This window comes from Coregonus clupeaformis, chromosome 26, assembly GCF_020615455.1.
Source record: "Coregonus clupeaformis isolate EN_2021a chromosome 26, ASM2061545v1, whole genome shotgun sequence".
NCBI classification, from domain to species: domain Eukaryota; kingdom Metazoa; phylum Chordata; class Actinopteri; order Salmoniformes; family Salmonidae; genus Coregonus; species Coregonus clupeaformis.
The window spans coordinates 44,368,146-44,387,562 of NC_059217.1; the positions used below are offsets into that span (position 1 = coordinate 44,368,146).

At 45.7% G+C, this 19,417-nt stretch overlaps 1 protein-coding gene across 1 annotated transcript; it reads right to left on the reverse strand.

Annotated features, from left to right (window-relative positions):
• Positions 1 to 57: 57 nt before the first annotated feature.
• LOC121540787 (pyruvate kinase PKM) lies at positions 58 to 17,980 on the reverse strand. Its single transcript, XM_041849881.2, has 11 exons — positions 17,877 to 17,980; positions 12,550 to 12,724; positions 12,140 to 12,231; positions 8,648 to 8,779; positions 6,187 to 6,373; positions 5,793 to 6,063; positions 5,383 to 5,533; positions 4,977 to 5,129; positions 2,762 to 2,928; positions 1,355 to 1,536; positions 58 to 1,038 (listed from the first exon to the last, which is right to left on the reverse strand). The coding sequence occupies exons 2-11, from the start codon at positions 12,698 to 12,700 to the stop codon at positions 932 to 934; spliced, it is 1,593 nt and encodes a 530-aa protein (XP_041705815.2). The 5' UTR covers positions 12,701 to 12,724; positions 17,877 to 17,980; the 3' UTR covers positions 58 to 931.
• Between the last annotated feature and the right edge of the window lie 1,437 nt (positions 17,981 to 19,417).

Consider the following 19,417-nt stretch of genomic DNA (forward strand, 5'->3'; position numbering starts at 1 on the left):
TTACAAAGACATATTGAAACTTGTGACTTACAGGAAGGTAAACCAAACACAACAAAGTCAGGTGTTCATCTTTTTAATGGATGGATGGATGGAAACCCAGTCATGCCAGATCCCTTAGCACTCAGCAACAGCATGACTTTACCGTACCTTTAACTTGAACATGTCAGTGGAGTCTTACCTGTCTACCAGGTGAGGAGAAGACCCACATAGAGCAGGAGCCCCATTATATTCATAATCTACATCAACGTACTGTACCATGAAGCAACTGACATCGAGTGGCTCTGACATGGAGACGTGTGATTACAGTTTAATAGAACATATACTTCATATTGTTCAGCATGCAAACCCAGTCAGGCAGGTGTGTGTGTGTGCTTTCAGTGGGGTGTGTAACCTCTGGAAGGATGACTTGGACACAGTAGATACCGTAGATGACACACCTATGTACCAATAACAAGGAATTAAGGAGTGTTGGAAAGTGACTGTCTGTGTGTGAATGGCACCGCCCAAAAGTCCTTTGGAGAAGTAACCTGGTGTTGGTGTTGGGTTCATTTTGGCTTTAACTTGTTGTCTTCTTTAAAAGGTGGAGTCTAGATAATCATACAGGAAAGATAGATGGCTTTTACTACAGGGAGGGGTAAGGGGGAGGGGTTATAGGGACAGGAGAGAGGTAAGGGGGAGGAGTTATAGGAACAGGAGAGGGGTAAGGGGGAGGAGTTATAGGGACAGGAGAGAGGTAAGGGGGAGGAGTTATATGAACAGGAGAGGGGTAAGGGGGAGGGGTTATAGGAACAGGAGAGGGGTGAGGGGGAGGAGCTATAGGAACAGGAGAGGGGTGAGGGGGAGGAGCTATAGGAACAAGAGAGGGGTAAGGGGGAGGAGTTATAGGAACAAGAGAGGGGTAAGGGGGAGTGGTAATGTCATTTGAGGTAGTTCAAGGGACAAGCACAATGCGCATGGTGTTGGTGTAACCAGAGCCTGGACGCCAGCCGGTCACAACAATGACCACATCTCCAGACTTGAAGAACTGACGATGCTTTCCTGTTGGAGGGGAAAGAGACAGAGAGGTGTTAATGGTACCAGAACAGGAGAAAGAGACAGAGAGGTGTTAATGGTACCAGAACAGGAGAAAGAGACAGAGCTAGCCTTACTAAGTTTTGCGTTTAACTTATTTGATGATTGAATATTTGCGAATCACATTGCAATACACTTTTCCCCGCAGAGATTTCACATTACATTTTAGTCACTTAGAAGACACTCTTCTCCAGTGCATTCAACTAAACTAGGTAAAACAAGGATCACGATCATTGCACATAAAACCTTCAGAGTCAGAGATAAGAACAGTGTTATTACTCACCCATCTCCAAGGCGAAGTTTATGCGGAGGTCGACATCCTCGGCCCAGACATCGTTGGCAGGCTTGGTGTACAGCACGGGGTAGATACCACGGTACAGATGAGCCTGGCGGGCAGTCTGGCCGCAGCGGGTCACAGCGATGATGGGGGCACGGGGCCTGTACCTGGACAGCAGGTGGGCGGATCTAGAACCAGACACAGGAAGGAACAGCAGATTAGAGTCCAGAATAAACACACACTTCATACAAACTCTGGACACAGCAGTGGAAGGTTAACAGTAATAATTCTCAATCAAAATGTCAAAATATCATCACATTTCAGCACAGAGCTGACAGTGCAGTGGCGCGGGGTTTTTCTGAACTTTGAGTGGAGAGGAGGGGAGTGGAGGAAAGGAGTGGAGAGGAGAGGAGAGGAGGGGAGTGGAGGAGTGGAGAGTAGAGGAGTGGAGCGTAGAGTGGAGTGGAGAGAAGAGGAGAGGAGAGGAGTAGAGAGAAGTGGAGTGGAGAGTAGAGCAGTGGAGAGTAGAGCAGTGGAGAGGAGTGGAGTGGAGAGTAGAGCAGTGGAGAGTAGAGCAGTGGAGAGGAGTGGAGTGGAGAGTAGAGCAGTGGAGAGGAGTGGAGTGGAGGAAAGGAGTGGAGAGGAGAGTTATAATGAACTTCCTAAATGTCAGGGTTCAGGACTCTAAAGGTTGGGAACTAGAGGATCCCAGATCGTGTGCTGCAGGGGCTTGGCTCACTGAATACAAGTCATGGGTCTCTGCAACAGGGCTGAGTCTCTGCTACATGGCTGAGTCTCTGCTACAGGGCTGAGTCTCTGCTACAGGGCTGAGTCTCTGCTACATGGCTGAGTCTCTGCTACAGGGCTGAGTCTCTGCTACAGGGCTGAGTCTCTGCTACAGGGCTGAGTCTCTGCTAAAGGGCTGAGTCTCTGCTAAAGGGCTGAGTCTCTGCTACAGGGCTGAGTCTCTGCTAAAGGGCTGAGTCTCTGCTAAAGGGCTGAGTCTCTGCTACATGGCTGAGTCTCTGCTACAGGGCTGAGTCTCTGCTACAGGGCTGGGGTAAGAGGGAGAGGTGGATGGGAGAGGACTGGAGACAAATTAACAACTGTACTGCACAAAATTCAAGTGCAACTGAATCAAGTGAGTGTTAACCTTTTCTGAGTGAGTGTTGGCTTCTAGCACCCTGTCACCCTGTGATCCTGTGACCCTGTGACCCTGTGACCCTGTGACCATGTGACCCTGTCACCCTGTGACCCTATGACCCTGTCATGGATCCAAGAGGATGGAGTAAAGCACATTCTATTCCTGAGGTTGTCATCAGTGCCATGTCGTTCATGTTTGTCCTTTCCTTTAGAGGCAGAATAGAGGTGGAGAGAGTATCGTGTGTGTTCTGCTCTCTGATTGGTTCGTACCTGCCAGACTTGGTGAGCACAATGATGGCGCTGGCGCAGCACTTGAAGGACGCCTCAACGGCGCCGATGGCAACGGACTCAGATGGGTCACGGGTCAGGTGGGAGGTACGACAGAGCTCCTCGAACATCTGCCTGTGGAACATGGCGGCCTCGGCCTCACGAGCAATCTGGAGGGGAGAGGAAGAGAGAAAGGCAGAGAGAGGGAGGGAGTTAGGGAGGGAGTTAGGGAGGGAGGGATGGAGTTAGGGAGGGAGGGATGGAGTTAGGGAGAGAGAGAGAGAGAGAGAGAGAGGGAGGGAGGGAGTGAGAGAGAGGCAGAGAGAGGGAGGGAGAGGGGGAGGGGGAGGGAGTTAGGGAGGGAGGGAGGGAGAGAGAGAGGGGGGAGGGAGAGAGAGAGAGAGAGAGAGTTGGGGGGAGGGAGGAGGGGAGAGAGAGATGACAGGTGTCAGATTCCTGTCATACAGTATTGTACAGATAACATGGAGCAAGGTCGGCACAGATTTAGACCACAATGACACTCTACCTAAACTAGGGGGCTAAATGAGTTTCATACACCCCTAAAATAAAGTCCTGACTCCTAAACATGAACAGCTACAACAGTGACGGCTTCATACAGCCACAGTCAAATGATAATAGAGGCACCCATTTGTGCATACTACTATATCTAGCCCTGTTTATACCTGGTGCTAACATGCGTCATTTGTCCAGATCTTGTCCACGTTCAGATTGTGCCCACATTTTGTAGATGATTAAAAGGTTGTGTCTACACGTGACACTTACATGCTACCTCTGCTATCAGAATACGAAGATCGCATTGAAAAGACGGGTCTAGACGCACAAAAGTCGCTTTGTGGTCTGATTTTGTTCAGATCTGGCTGACCACTTCAGGAGGTGGTCAGGGATGCATTGTGTGCGAAATTTCTCCTCAGTCTGGACGCAATCAGGCTACCGAAAGCGCATACAGTGGACGACGGTCATCAGCACTCCTCCCACAAGTCTCCAGAAAACGTGTGTTTTGGGACCTAGAGGCACCTTTTCATTATAACGTTGGAGGAAATACGTTACTAGTGTGTGAGGAACGTGTTAGCTGGCCTCCATAAATGCTAGCCAGCTAGCTAATATTTAGAATTTTTTTTGTTTTGTTTGGCTATAGTTATGCTAACCCGTTTGCAATCCCTTTGGCGTTGCTTGCTAGCTTGCTGGCTAGCTACAGAGGTTAGCTGGCTAGCTACAGAGGTTAGCTACTACCATCAGCTGTTGCTGTTATTATCATACTTTGTCTATTCCACCGTTTGTAGAATGCATTCTGGCATTTGAATATAGCGCGGAAAATGGAATCCGGACACACAAAGACGCATTGTGATCTGATTGTGATCAGATCTGCCTGACAACCTTCGGAGGTAGTCATAAATGGCATTGTGACTGGATATCTTTTCAAGTGTAGATTGATCTGGACAGTGAAACCATTTAATCATAATTATCCCGCCCTCTCAAATCATTGACAGGTGACGCCATTAACCTAATGGCATCAATATGTGTGTTAAAAAAATATTACTTTGAAAGAACATACAGGTATGTCGAATAATTTGCATACAGGGAGGAACCAGGATATCCGCTCACAATGCGGACACAGTGGACGGACAAGAGACACATTTTACTACCAGTGTAGATGCAACAGCTACAGTACAATGTGGGTACAATCAGAGTGTGGACAAGATCGGGACAATGGAAGCATGTTAGCACCAGGTATAAAATTAGGCTTCTGAAGGTGCAAGTTAAGAAGTGTAGTATCCACTAGTTATTATAATCATTGTGGGCTGTATACCCGAAAGAACACTGAGTTGTGGTGCAGATCCTCAGACGTGCTGATGGAGCAATCTGACGGCACAGTCACAAAATGCCCGAAACAGATGCAGTGAAGACCAATAGGGGGAGGGGGGAGGAGGAGGGAGGAGTGGGAAGAGGGGAGGAGGAGGAGGGGGAGAGAGGCTCTGTCGTGACCCATGGGGCGGCGCACAATTGGCCCAGTGTCGTCCAGGGTAGGGGAGGGAATGGCCGGCAGGGATGTAGCTCAGTTGGTAGAGCATGTTGTTTACAACGCCAAAATTGTGGGTTCGTTTCCCACGGTGGGCCAGTATGAAAAAAAAAAAAGGAAGAGGAGGGAGGGGCCTATAGAGACCATGCCTATAGAGGGCGCTCTTATCTATCCTCTCACCTTGTGCTGTGTGCGGACAGCCTCCAGTGGGTAGTCTCCCTTGGCGGTCTCACCACTCAGCATGATGCAATCGTTACCGTCCAGAACGGCGTTGGCGACATCGGAACCCTCAGCACGGGTGGGGCGGGGCTTCTTAATCATACTCTCCAGCATCTGCAAGGAGGAGGGGGGGCGTCACATCCTGAACTTCTAATCAACCCCTAGGCCTTACCCCTAGCCACTAGAGGTTGGATAGTTGGAGATCTGAGACTGGATAAGCATTTGCAGTATGGCAACAATTCCACATGTCCTTTCAGCAAGATCGAGCTACCATCATATTGCTTACACCTATCCAATCCTCTCAGATCTACACACGTGTGTAGGGGGTAAAGGTTGATTTGGTTAGTCCGCTGATGACGTGTCTGACCTGTGTGGCGCAGGTGATGGGCTTGCCCATCCTGTTGCAGCGTCCGGTCATCATCTTCTGGGCAATGAACACCTTCTCTGTGGGGATCTCAATACCCAGGTCACCACGGGCAACCATGATGCCATCGCTAGCCTCCAGGATCTCATCGAATCTATGCATAGACAAATGATAACATAGTTTGAGTCAATATCAAGGAATTGCATTGGGCATCTGTTTTTCCAAGCGACTAAACTAATGCTCAAGAGTAGGATCTTTCAAGCAGAGATTTCTTACTGTTTTTCTTTTGAACATTTCCAAAATGAGACACTGTAATGTTACCATGCATTGCATTGTGTATTTACATAAGACTTATTTTACCAGGTAACACGTTCTCATTTCCAGAGTGAGGCCTATATATTTTAGATGCACACCTGCGCACGCCCTCGTGGTTCTCCAGCTTGGAGATGATCTTGATGTCCTTGCCCTTCTCTCCCAGCACCTTCCTGACAGCGTGCACGTCGGCTGCCTTACGGATGAAGGAGGCGAAGACCATGTCCACTCCCTGCTCCACACCGAACTGCAGATCCTGGATGTCCTTCTCAGAGACAGCGGGCAGGTCCACAGCAGCACCGGGCAGGTTCACACCCTTCTTGGAGCCCAGAGTACCACCGTTCTCAATCTCACAGTCCAGGAAGTCAGAGCCTGGGGAACCATTTTGTTTCAACAGGCACCTTGGTTACTTTGGTGTGTAGCTACTTCCTCTAAAATTCCATGTTGTGAAAGTGTTATGGTGTTGCTACAGTAGGATGTTGCTAGGATACTCACCGACTTCCTTCACCTTCAGGGACATGAGGCCATCGTCAATGTAGACGTGAGCTCCGACCTTCAGGATCTTGGTGATGTTCTTGTAGTCCAGCCACAGGTGATTCTCATCGCAGTTATCCTTGTACTTGTCGTCCAGGGTCAGCTTGATGTGTCCTCCCTTCTTCAGCTCAACCTCAGCTTCGCCGCTCTGTACAGGAGAAGAATCATATAATTACACTATATAACTATTATTATTAGTATTCTGTACTGTATATCTCCACGGGGAACGACAGGGCTCATGATCAATTCACACATTCGGATGCTAGTAGCGTTCTACTGTGCGACAGTACTTTATGTATATCCAGGCTCTGTCGTAGCCGGCCGCGAACGGGAGACCAATGGGGTGGCGCACAATTGGCCCAGCGTCGTCCAGGGTAGGGGAGGGAATGGCCGGCAGGGATGTAGCTCAGTTGGTAGAGCATGGCGTTTGCAACGCCAGGGTTGTGGGTTCGATTCCCACGGGGGGCAAGTATAAAAAATTATGTATGCACTCACTAACTGTAAGTCGCTCAGGATAAGAGCGTCTGCTAAATGACTAAAATGTAAATGTAAATGTATATCCGGCTGTAGAAAAGATGACCAAAGACAAACAGAAATGGAGAGCCTTTGTTGCTGCCCTGAATCTAGCAGTGTTGTACTGTACTGCTTTGAGATTTCATTGCTGTACAGTGGGGAGAACAAGTATTTGATACACTGCTGATTTTGCAGGTTTTCCTACTTACAAAGCATGTAGAGGTCTGTAATTTTTATCATAGGTACACTTCACTGTGAGAGACGGAATCTAAAACAAAAATCCAGAAAATCACGTTGTATGATTTTAAAGTAATTAATTTGCATTTTATTGCATGACATAAGTATTTGATCACCTACCAACCAGTAAGAATTCCGTCTCTCACAGACCTGTTAGTTTTTCTTTAAGAAGCCCTCCTGTTCTCCACTCATTACCTGTATTAACTGCACCTGTTTGAACTCGTTACCTGTATAAAAGACACCTGCCCACACACTCAATCAAACAGACTCCAATCTCTCCACAATGGCCAAGACCAGAGAGCTGTGTAAGGACATCAGGGATAAAATTGTAGACCTGCACAAGGCTGGGATGGGCTACAGGACAATAGGCAAGCAGCTTGGTGAGAAGGCAACAACTGTTGGCGCAATTATTAGAAAATGGAAGAAGTTCAAGATGACAGTCAATCACCCTCGGTCTGGGGCTCCATGCAAGATCTCACCTCGTGGGGCATCAATGATCATGAGGAAGGTGAGGGATCAGCCCAGAACTACACGGCAGGACCTGGTCAATGACCTGAAGAGAGCTGGGACCACAATCTCAAAGAAAACCATTAGTAACACACTACGCCGTCATGGATTAAAATCCTGCAGCGCACGCAAGGTCCCCCTGCTCAAGCCAGCGCATGTCCAGGCTCGTCTGAAGTTTGCCAATGACCATCTGGATGATCCAGAGGAGGAATGGGAGAAGGTCATGTGGTCTGATGAGACAAAAATAGAGCTTTTTGGTCTAAACTCCACTCGCCGTGTTTGGAGGAAGAAGAAGGATGAGTACAACCCCAAGAACACCATCACAACCGTGAAGCATGGAGGTGGAAACATCATTCTTTGGGGATGCTTTTCTGCAAAGGGGACAGGACGACTGCACCGTATTGAGGGGAGGATGGATGGGGCCATGTATCACGAGATCTTGGCCAACAACCTCCTTATCTCAGTAAGAGCATTGAAGATGGGTCGTGGCTGGGTCTTCCAGCATGACAACGACCCGAAACACACAGCCAGGGCAACTAAGGAGTGGCTCCGTAAGAAGCATCTCAAGGTCCTGGAGTGGCCTAGCCAGTCTCCAGATCTGAACCCAATAGAAAATCTTTGGAGGGAGCTGAAAGTCCGTATTGCCCAGCGACAGCCCCGAAACCTGAAGGATATGGAGAAGGTCTGTATGGAGGAGTGGGCCAAAATCCCTGCTGCAGTGTGTGCAAACCTGGTCAAGACCTACAGGTATGATCTCTGTAATTGCAAACAAAGGTTTCTGTACCAAATATTAAGTTCTGCTTTTCTGATGTATCAAATACTTATGTCATGCAATAAAATGCAAATTAATTACTTAAAAATCATACAACGTGATTTTCTGGATTTTTGTTTTAGATTCCGTCTCTCACAGTTGAAGTGTACCTATGATAAAAATTACAGACCTCTACATGCTTTGTAAGTAGGACAACCTGCAAAATCGGCAGTGTATCAAATACTTGTTCTCCCCACTGTATATGTTTATTTTTCTTGCCATTTTTTCATGCTGTTTTTATTGTGAGAGACTTGGTGTGTTAAGTAAGATTTCCAACTTGAAAACTTGAACTAGTACATGCCTCTGTTCATCCGTTTGGCTTTTCATGAAGGTTCACAATAAATTAATACTCACGCCCTTGATCAGTCCTGTCCTGATCTCAGGTCCCTTGGTGTCAAGAGCGATGGCCACTGGTCTGTACTCGACGGTTCCATGTCCGAAGCTCTCGGTGGCCTCACGGACGTTCTTGATGGTCTCAGCATGGTACTGTAGGGGGTGTCAGATCATTTAGAGACATCATAGGTGGTTTCAGAACAGTACTGTAGAATACAAAAATGATAGGGGTCCAAGCACAGAATCTTGAGAAATCCCAAATTCAACTTTGGAATGCTCAGATGGTTTAGGTACCGAGCTGGACAAATTGATATCGCCCAGATAGGTATAGTGTATTGCAATTTTGAATACACTTTATATAATGTTTAATTTGATTTGATTTGATATACTGTGTAGGGGGAGTCCTATCATGTAGAGACAGGAGGATTTCCACACTGTAAATGACATAAATAAATAATATATATATATATCTTTTTTTTACTCTGTAAAATATTGACGTTAATTACATTAGATTTAGTAGCAACTATGTCAAAGTGTTATGTCTATATTAAGAGCAGACGTGACCAAGGTGACCGGCGTGGTCATATTCAGTAGACTGTAATATTATACTGTACACATATAGTAGAAGCTTTCATAACTTGATGTAATAAAACTGTTAGGATTTTGGCGCCTGCAACACATTTGGTTCCAGCAGAAAACCATATGAGGTGATAAATGTATGGTGGCCTAGCGGTTAAGAACATTGGGACAAAAACCGAAAAGGTCGCTTGTTTGAATCCCCGAGCCGACTAGGTGAAAAATCTGTTGATGTGCCCTTGAGCAAGGCACTTAACCCTAATTTCTCCAGGGTTGCTAACAATAATGGCTGATCCCTGTCCGTGACCCCACTCTCCAAGGGTGTCTCAAAGTTGGGATATACACCTCACACTCGTACAGGTTACCCACTTGTACATACAGTGAAACAGGACTAATATAGGCAGCCCCTATTTGACCTTTAAAGTCTGACCTAGATATGAACTGCACGTTCGCCAAGGCAAAGGCCCACCTATCCATCTGGTATCAAGTTATAACTAGGCTACTGCTTAAAAATGCTTACTGCCTCGTGCTATACCTCAGTGTTGAAAGCAACAATGATTAATGGGTGACAGACAAAGGACGATTTAATAATTTGTTATGTTTTGGCCTTGGTTATATTAAAATGAATAGGTCCTGTTTGGCTCATTTGGTAGAGGTAAGGTACGCTGTATTCCCACTGGGCCTATCCATACAAAATAAATGTATGCTTCAGTTGGTAGAGCATGGCGCTTGCAACGCCAGGGTTGTGGGTTCGATTCCCACGGGGGACCAGTACAGAAGAAAAAAAAAGTTAGAAAATGTATCCACTCACTAACTGTAAGTCGCTCTGGATAAGAGCGTCTGCTAAATTACTAAAATATACATGTCAAAAATAACTGTAAATCACTTTTGGATAAAAGCAACTGCTAAATGGCATACATGAAATAGAATAGCCACGTAGCATAGCTCTGCCTCTCTTGCTGCCCCTAAACAGTTTTTGCTGAGAACCTGAGACTAGGAGACTCACAGCTATTTATAGCTATTCTGACCACCTGACCAGGGGCAGAGGTCAAGTTTCCTTTGCCCTTCTGATAATGTCTCTTAGCTCTGACCTCAAGACATGAGAGACATGTCACATTATTATAATATTCTGCATTATATATGTTTAAAGCTAAGTTCAGATACCCTGCTCCTGTCTCTGGGGGATCTTCTCTGTTGAGGTTGTTTTTCCAGAAATCCCAGTTGTAAGATTCTCTGAATCATGGGGGGAATAAGGAGGAAATCTGGGAATCCTTAAACCGGAATTTCTGGAAATTTGGGGAAAGGTAATTTTGCAACCCTACTCTCTGTCGATCTCGTCTTCAAGCCACACCTCCATTTCTAATTTAGAAACTAGAACTTAAATGGTGAACGTGACTCCACACCTCCTGTGATGCAGTTTAGCTAACACCCAATCTACACTGAATTGACAGGAACAGCTGCTCTTTCCATGACATAGATTTACCAGGTGAATCCAGGGGAAAGCTACGATCCCTTATTGATGTTACCTGTTAAATCCCCTTCAATCAGTGTAGATGAAGGGGAGGAGACAGGTTAAATAAGGATTTTCAAGCCTTGAGACAATTGAGACATGGATTGTGTATGTGTGCCATTCAGAGGGTGAATGGGCAAGACAAAATATTTAAGTGCCTTTGAACAGGGTATGGTAGTAGGTGCCAGGCGCACCGTTTTGAGTTTGTCAAGAACTGCTGCTGGGTTTTTCACGCTCAACAGTTTCCTGTGTGTATCAAGAATGGTCCACCATCCAGCCAACTTGACACAACTGTGTGAAGCATTGGAGTCAACATGGGCCAGCATCCCTGTGGAACGCTTTCTACACCTTGTAGAGTCATTGCCCCGACGAACTGAGGCTGAACATTAATGAACATTAATGACAGTATTTGTGTGGTTGGACCAGAATGAACAGTCCTAAAGAGTAATGGAGGAATGGACACACTGATAACGTGTGATACGCAAGTTGAATATCATCTATCAACAGTCCTGTACAACTTCAGAGAAGAGAACGTGTTCTTGGGACAAGCCATTAAAGGGCCGCACACATCGCACCGAATGTGGATCTCCTGTTCATCTACCAATCGTTCAGCGCGCTATCGACGTCTGACTGCCGACATTGTCGTGCAATTCTACATGTAAAATCATTTGCACTCGGGTTCACAAATTACAGACGGCATTCTGTTCAGAGGTGCTGAGTACCCACTATTGGTGAGTCATAACAGTACCGTTGGCTTTTGTCTGATTCAAATATATAAGTCTGATTCAAATATATAATAAAAGTTTAATTTTTTTTACAAGTATCGCTCTTTATAGAATACTGCAACTGGCTGTGAGCTTTCCAGGTGCACTCTGCCCACCCGGGTGAAGCAGGGTGACAAAGTTAAAAAGCCATGACTTTTAAAGGGGAGAGGTGTAAAGCCTAGTGCCAGGACCTGGCTATGATCCATCTAGCTGTACTACTGATCAGCTAAAGACAAGAGAGGATGACTGGGGGAGGAGGAGGAGGAGGAGAGGGCACTGAAGAGCAAATACGAGGGTTCAGATCAGCTTACAGACACTGGCATTTAAATGGTCCAGTGATAATGTCACAATAAGGCTGGCTGGGCTCTGGTAGACTCCCTAAAGGTTGTATTAGGAGACTGGCTAGGCTGCAGACTCACTCAAGACAAACCGGCAGTCTTTATACTCAGCTGAGTGGAAATGTCACCATATTGCTTACCCTTTTCAGATCAACTTGAGGTACCAGGGAGTAAGGGCTAGGGGTCAGTTTGTAACTCAGCACTAGTCTAAATCCGTGAACAGCTGTGGGGGCATCAGGTTCACCACTAGAGCCCTTTACCTTGGCTTCAGCACTAGTTTAGTGTGATCTAACGAGAGAATGTTGTCCTGGGCAACACCACTGACCTCATGAGTTCCGTGAGAGAAGTTCATTCTTGCAATGTTCATCCCAGATTTGATCATCTCCTTCAGCATATCCACTTTTCTGGAGGCGGGTCCTGCAGACGGACAAGATGACAAGCAAGGGTTTTAGAGGGATATAGGCCTTCAGTAGACCTGCTCACACAGAATGTAAAAACACATCGCTGGATTGCTGTAGTATAGGCCTAGGGCCTTCTATGAAGTGCTCTGTAACGATTACACTGATGGAAGAGCAATAGAACTGAAACTGACTTCAGTATGATAAACACAAGGAGGTGAGGAGCTTGAGTACTGAGGGTATGAAGGGTGAGGGGTGAGGTAGGGTTGAGTACTGAGGGGTTGAGTACTGAGGGTATGAAAGGTGAGGTGGGGGGGGGGGGGTGTTCTCCGCTGACCGATGGTGCAGATGATTCCGGTGTTGCGAGACTTGGCTGGGGCGGAGTCGATGTCCAGAAGACACATGTGCTCCAGGAAGGTGTCAGCCATGGCAGCGTGCAGCTGCTGCGTCTGGATGAAGGCAGAACCCACATCTTTTCCTTTAGACATGATTGGATTGCTGTCTGAGATGTTCTGGAAAGAGGGAAAGAGACAGGGAGGGAGTGGGGGGAAGGAGGGAGGGATGGAGGGAGGGAGGGAGGGAGGGAGGGAGGGGACGGATTGAGGGAGGGAGGGGACGGATTGAGGGAGGGACGGATTGAGGGAGGGAGGGAGGGAGGGAGGGAGGGAGGGAGAGCGGGGACGGATTGAGGGAGGGAGGGAGGGACGGATTGAGGGAGGGAGGGAGGGAGGGAGGGATGGAGGGAGGGAGGGACGGGGAGAAAGATAGGGGGAATAAAGTGATGAGACGATACTTTGACATTCTGTTCGATATGACATTTCGTCTTCACCTCTAACTTGAAGGATTATCCAGGGAGAGGTTGTATATCCTGCCTGTCTCAATATCACTTTTCACGGCAGGCCAGTATTTGGACAGGGTGTGTGTACGATACTTGGCTCGTACAGCTTCTCTCAGTCTCATAGTCTCTATCCCACTGAATCAAGGGTTCGAGACCAGATCATTACACTGACATGCTACTTAACCACAGACATTACATAACCCAGACTGTAACAAAACATCCACAAATGTAGTTGTTTTAACTCATTATTATTAAGTAACTGGTTCCACAGCCTTTTTATAGTTTACTCAACCTTTTGTTCCCAGTGTTAAATGAACAACAACAAAAAATTGTTGGCCTAAAAACTTTGCTCCAACTTGAGAAAACTTTGGGAAAAATTATATAAATTATTATTTGGCATCTTAACTAAAAAAGACCTGGTTACACAGTGCTTTAACATACAATGTTTTCAACTTACATATTTGACACACGTTGACATACATGATTACTTTGTGCATGTTCATTTATAGAGTAATTATTATTCAACATGTCCTCACCTGGGATTTGAACTCACAACCTCTTGGTTCATGGCATTCAATTTTAGTTTTTGTTTTAAAAAAAAGACTGTAAAATCACCAGGAATTCCGCGAACAATTAGTTTAATTTAGGAAATCTGTTCCCAAGTATTCCCACAAACAAAAAAAGAGACATATGTGATCGTGTCACAATGTAAGGTATGAAATCATTGCTATTTACAAATATAATATATTTTTTGGCTTAGTTGAACTTGTGGTCAATTTGCAGTGTACAATTTATCATAATTATGTTCCAGACCAGCCACTCCGACAAAAATCGGCCCGCGGCTGAATCTAATTGCCTACCCCTGCTATACTGTAGATGCTAACTACCAACAGATAACATAACCTATAGATGCCAACAGACATAACAGAACCTATAGATTCTACCTAGCAACAGAGAGAGGGAACCTGGTACATATTACTTCAACTACCTCAACTAGCCGGTGCCCCCGCACATTGACTCTGCACCAGTACCCCCCTGTGTATATAGCCTCCCTACTGTTATTTTATTTTACTTCTGCTCTTTTTTTCTCAACACTTTTTGTTGTTGTTTTATTCTACTTTTTTATTAAAAAATAAATGCACTGTTGGTTAAGGGCTGTAAGTAAGCATTTCACTGTAATGTCTGCACCTGTTGTACGGCGCATGTGGCCAATAAAATTTGATTGGATTTGATTTGATTTGGTATAGTCATGATGGGGGACTGGTGATATTCCACCATCATACATGTCCCTCAACTCCCCTCAATTGATCAATTGCTTTTTGAAACACATTTTCACTTTATCTAACCTTTATTTAAACAGGTTATCCTCACTGACATAAAAATATATATATTTGACAAGAAAGACCTGTCTACAGGTACCCCACAGGACTCCTAAGTTTGGCCTGCTAACTCTAGGCCCCCAGTGTAGCAGCTGGTAAGTTTGGCCTGCTAACTCTAGGCCCCCAGTGTAGCAGCTGGTAAGTTTGGCCTGCTAACTCTAGGCCCCCAGTGTAGCAGCTGGTAAGTTTGGCCTGCTAACTCTAGGCCCCCAGTGTAGCAGCTGGTAAGTTTGGCCTGCTAACTCTAGGCCCCCAGTGTAGCAGCTGGTAAGTTTGGCCTGCTAACTCTAGGCCCCCAGTGTAGCAGCTGGTAAGTTTGGCCTGCTAACTCTAGGCCCCCAGTGTAGCAGCTGGTAAGTTTGGCCTGCTAACTCTAGGCCCCCAGTGTAGCAGCTGGTAAGTTTGGCCTGCTAACTCTAGGCCCCCAGTGTAGCAGCTGGTAAGTTTGGCCTGCTAACTCTAGGCCCCCAGTGTAGCAGCTTGGTAAGTGGCCAGAGGCCACTTTTTGTGGAAGTTGGTTTCCACATTGGGTAAGAAACTTAAGTATTCCCAAAATATTCTGTGAATATTACTTATATTGCAATGATAGTTAGCTAAACTGACTTTGGATCTCAAAGTCCGTTAGACCACTGTAATACACAGTGTACATATGTTAAAGGTACCAGAAGAGTATCTGTTGACATGTAAACTGTCTGACAAATGACTAATGTCTGCCTGGACTTGATTTAGCTGGTGTAAACAGTACATACATAGTCATAGAGAACCTTCCATGTACCATGACACCATACACCAGTCCAGCTATCATAGAGAACATTCCATGTACCATGACACCATACACCAGTCCAGCTATCATAGAGAACCTGACATGTACCATGACACCATACACCAGTCCAGCTATCATAGAGAACATGACATGTACCATGATACCATACACCAGTCCAGCTATCATAGAGAACATGACATGTACCATGATACCATACACCAGTCCAGCTATCATAGAGAACATGACATGTACCATGATACCATACACCAGTCCAGCTATCATAGAGAACATGACATGTACCATGATACCATACACCAGTCCAGCTATCATAGAGAACATGACATGTACCATGATACCATACACCAGTCCAGCTATCATAGAGAACCTGACATGTACCATGATACCATACACCAGTCCAGCTATCATAGAGAACCTTCCATGTACCATGACACCATACACCAGTCCAGCTATCATAGAGAACATGACATGTACCATGACACCATACACCAGTCCAGCTATCATAGAGAACATGACATGTACCATGATATCATGCACCAGTACAGCTATCATAGAGAACCTGACATGTACCATGACACAGTACACCAGTTCATCTATCATAGAGAACATGACATGTACCATGACACCATACACCAGTCCAGCTATCATAGAGAACATGACATGTACCATGATACCATGCACCAGTCCAGCTATCATAGAGAACCTGACATGTACCATGACACCATACACCAGTCCAGCTATCATAGAGAACATGACATGTACCATGATACCATACACCAGTCCAGCTATCATAGAGAACATGACATGTGCCATGTCCTGCTATCGGCATTTCCAAAAAGCCCTGCTACAGTTTCTACTGGAAGATACTTTTAGAAGTGTGTCTCTGCCTTTCAGCACTCATACACCCTTAGCAGGAGGTACAGATCGTAGCCTGTACTACCGGACTGAGCTACAGTACAGATCGTAGCCTGTACTACCGGACTGAGCTACAGTACAGAACGTAGCCTGTACTACCGGACTGAGCTACAGTACAGATCGTAGCCTGTACTACCGGACTGAGCTACAGTACAGATCGTAGCCTGTACTACCGGACTGAGCTACAGTACAGATCGTAGCCTGTACTACCGGACTGAGCTACAGTAGCAGATCGTAGCCTGTACTACCGGACTGAGCTACAGTACAGATCGTAGCCTGTACTACCGGACTGAGCTACAGTACAGATCGTAGCCTGTACTACCGGACTGAGCTACAGTACAGATCGTAGCCTGTACTACCGGACTGAGCTACAGTACAGATCGTAGCCTGTACTACCGGACTGAGCTACAGTACAGAACATAGCCTGTACTACCGGACTGAGCTACAGTACAGAACGTAGCCTGTACTACCGGACTGAGCTACAGTACAGATCGTAGCCTGTACTACCGGACTGAGCTACAGTACAGAACGAGCCTGTACTACCGGACTGAGCTACAGTACAGAACGTAGCCTGTACTACCGGACTGAGCTACAGTACAGAACGTAGCCTGTACTACCGGCCTGAGCTACAGTACAGATCGTAGCCTGTACTACCGGACTGAGCTACAGTACAGATCGTAGCCTGTACTACCGGACTGAGCTACAGTACAGATCGTAGCCTGTACTACCGGACTGAGCTACAGTACAGATCGTAGCCTGTACTACCGGACTGAGCTACAGTACAGATCGTAGCCTGTACTACCGGACTGAGCTACAGTACAGATCGTAGCCTGTACTACCGGACTGAGCTACAGTACAGATCGTAGCCTGTACTACCGGACTGAGCTACAGTACAGATCGTAGCCTGTACTACGACTGAGCTACAGTACAGAACGTAGCCTGTACTACCGGACTGAGCTACAGTACAGATAGTAGCCTGTACTACCGGACTGAGCTACAGTACAGATAGTAGCCTGTACTACCGGACTGAGCTACAGTACAGATCGTAGCCTGTACTACCGGACTGAGCTACAGTAACTACAGTGTCACTGACTAAAACAAACTAAGTGAGATGTCAACTCATTCAGACGTTTGGAGAGAAAAAAAACATCCAAGAAGATGTTCTATTCTATGAGGATGTCACATTGCTTTGATGCCAGTTGCTTCCTCAGACTACACAGTGATGGCTAGACTATGTACAGCAAGTGGTCACTCAACAGGTGTAGACTACTCTGACTGTATATGACAGTATGGTCTATCGGCAAACCATATTAAATGTAATCTGGTGTATACGATCTCATCACACAAATATTGCCAAACATTGCTACGTTTAACTCATGTAGCCTTCAATTTTACTTTAATTGAGAAGAAATGGCATGAAACAAACCCAACTTCACAGTAAACTAAAATTTGAAACACCAGGTAGGTACTTGTCATTAGTTGTCAAATCTGCACAAGAAGCCATGTTCAGACTGAAATATTATATTTGAAGTATATGAATACATAAACAATAATAATTTCATTCAAAACTCTATGGTAAGAAGTAACATTCCAATAGCTTAAAAGTGTATTATAATGTTTTTATAACCAAAACTGATAAAATAACAATGTAATTAAATAGGGACAGTTGTGTGAATATTATCTTGCAAGAATTGTCCATCCAATGGTAAGTCTAAAGTTGACCCTCTACAGATCAGGATGCAGTGACTCACCTACTGGGTGAACGTTGCAGGGACCAATGCGCCCATCAGCTGAGCACCGGCGAAATATAAACCCCCAACTGACCGGGACTACTTCCCTAGGCGAACATAGCGTATCCCTCCGATGACACATGGAGTGAATAGGGAGGAACAATAACTATGATATTCAAAGTATAATCCGTTAATCACAAACAAAATGTTTAAGTATGGATACAAATAATTATTTTACCATTTTATATGTTCAAGTCTACTCAAATATTTGTTGATAATAGACTGAATTAACATGAGCTGAGAGGAATGTTACTTGAAACATACAAGCGTTCTAAGGCCCTCTCATTGACCAATCACAAAGCTTCACTGGCTGCGATACTTGAAACATGAGCTGGAGGCAAGTTGACAAACTACACCCTGAACAGTGACAGTGCTGTGCAACTTAGCACAGGAGGTTGGTGGCACCATAATTGGGGAGGATGGGCTGGTGGTAATGGCTGGAGCAGAATCAGTGGAATGGTATCAAATACATCGGCTATTTCAGCCACACCCGTTGCTGACAGGTGTATAAAATCGAGCACAGAGCCGTGCAATCTCCAAAGGAAAACATTGGCAGTAGAATGGAATAATGGTCTGGGGCTGTTTTTCATGGTTCGGGCTAGGCCCCTTAGTTCCAGTGAAGGAAAATCTTAACGCTACAGCATACATCGACATTGTAGACGACTCTGTGCTTCCAACTTTGTGGCAACAGTTTGGGGAAGGCCCTTTCCTGTTTCAGCATGACAATGCCCCTGTGCACAAAGCGAGGTCCATATAGAAATGGTTTGTCGAGTTCGGTGTGGAAGAACTTGACTGGCCTGCACAGAGCCCTGACCTGAAACACCATCGAACACCTTTGGGATGAATTGGAACGCCGACTGCGAGCCCGGCCTAATCGCCCAACATCAGTGCCCGACCTCACTAATGCTCTTGTGGCTGAATGGAAGCAAGTCCCCGCAGCAATGTTCCAACATCTAGTGGAAAGCCTTCCCAGAAGAGTGGAGGCTGTTATAGCAGCAAAGGGGGGACCAACTCCATATTAATGCCCATGATTTTGGAATGAGATCTTCGACATGCAGGTCTCCACATACTTTTGGTCATGTAGTGTATGTAGAGCATGGGTTCTCAAACTTTTGTTGTTTTGTTTTGTTTTGTTTTGTTGTTGTATCACTTTTTGTGATAGAAAGTTAATCAGGGGCACCATGAGTCAGAACACAACTAGAGCGAGACAACAACACAGCATACAATGAGTTATACTATGACTTCAGCAGTGCATGGCCGGACAAACCAAGTGTCTGGCCCTGGGAAGGAACATTTTCAGTTTTCATGGGGCAGAGAGATTTGTTGTTGTTGCAGCTTTAAAGCTACCATCCTGCAATTCTACACATTTTGCCATGAGGCAGAGAGAAAACTTTGCAGTTTTAAAGCTTAAATTACGGTACATTTATGTTTATTTTTATTTTTTTACATTTCTGGGTAATACAATAATTATTGAGTTGAAAAATGTATAATTGGTGGATACC

Excerpts from the sequence above, each read along its gene's own strand:
- LOC121540787 (XM_041849881.2), bottom strand. The coding sequence starts at position 12,700 with ATGTCTAAAGGAAAAGATGTGGGTTCTGCCTTCATCCAGACGCAGCAG. Across the intron at positions 2,929-4,976 it reads CTGTCCGCACACAGCACAAG|ATTGCTCGTGAGGCCGAGGC; the intron begins GTGAGAGGATAG and ends TCTCCCCTCCAG. Across the intron at positions 1,537-2,761 it reads GTGCTCACCAAGTCTGGCAG|ATCCGCCCACCTGCTGTCCA; the intron begins GTACGAACCAAT and ends GTCTGGTTCTAG.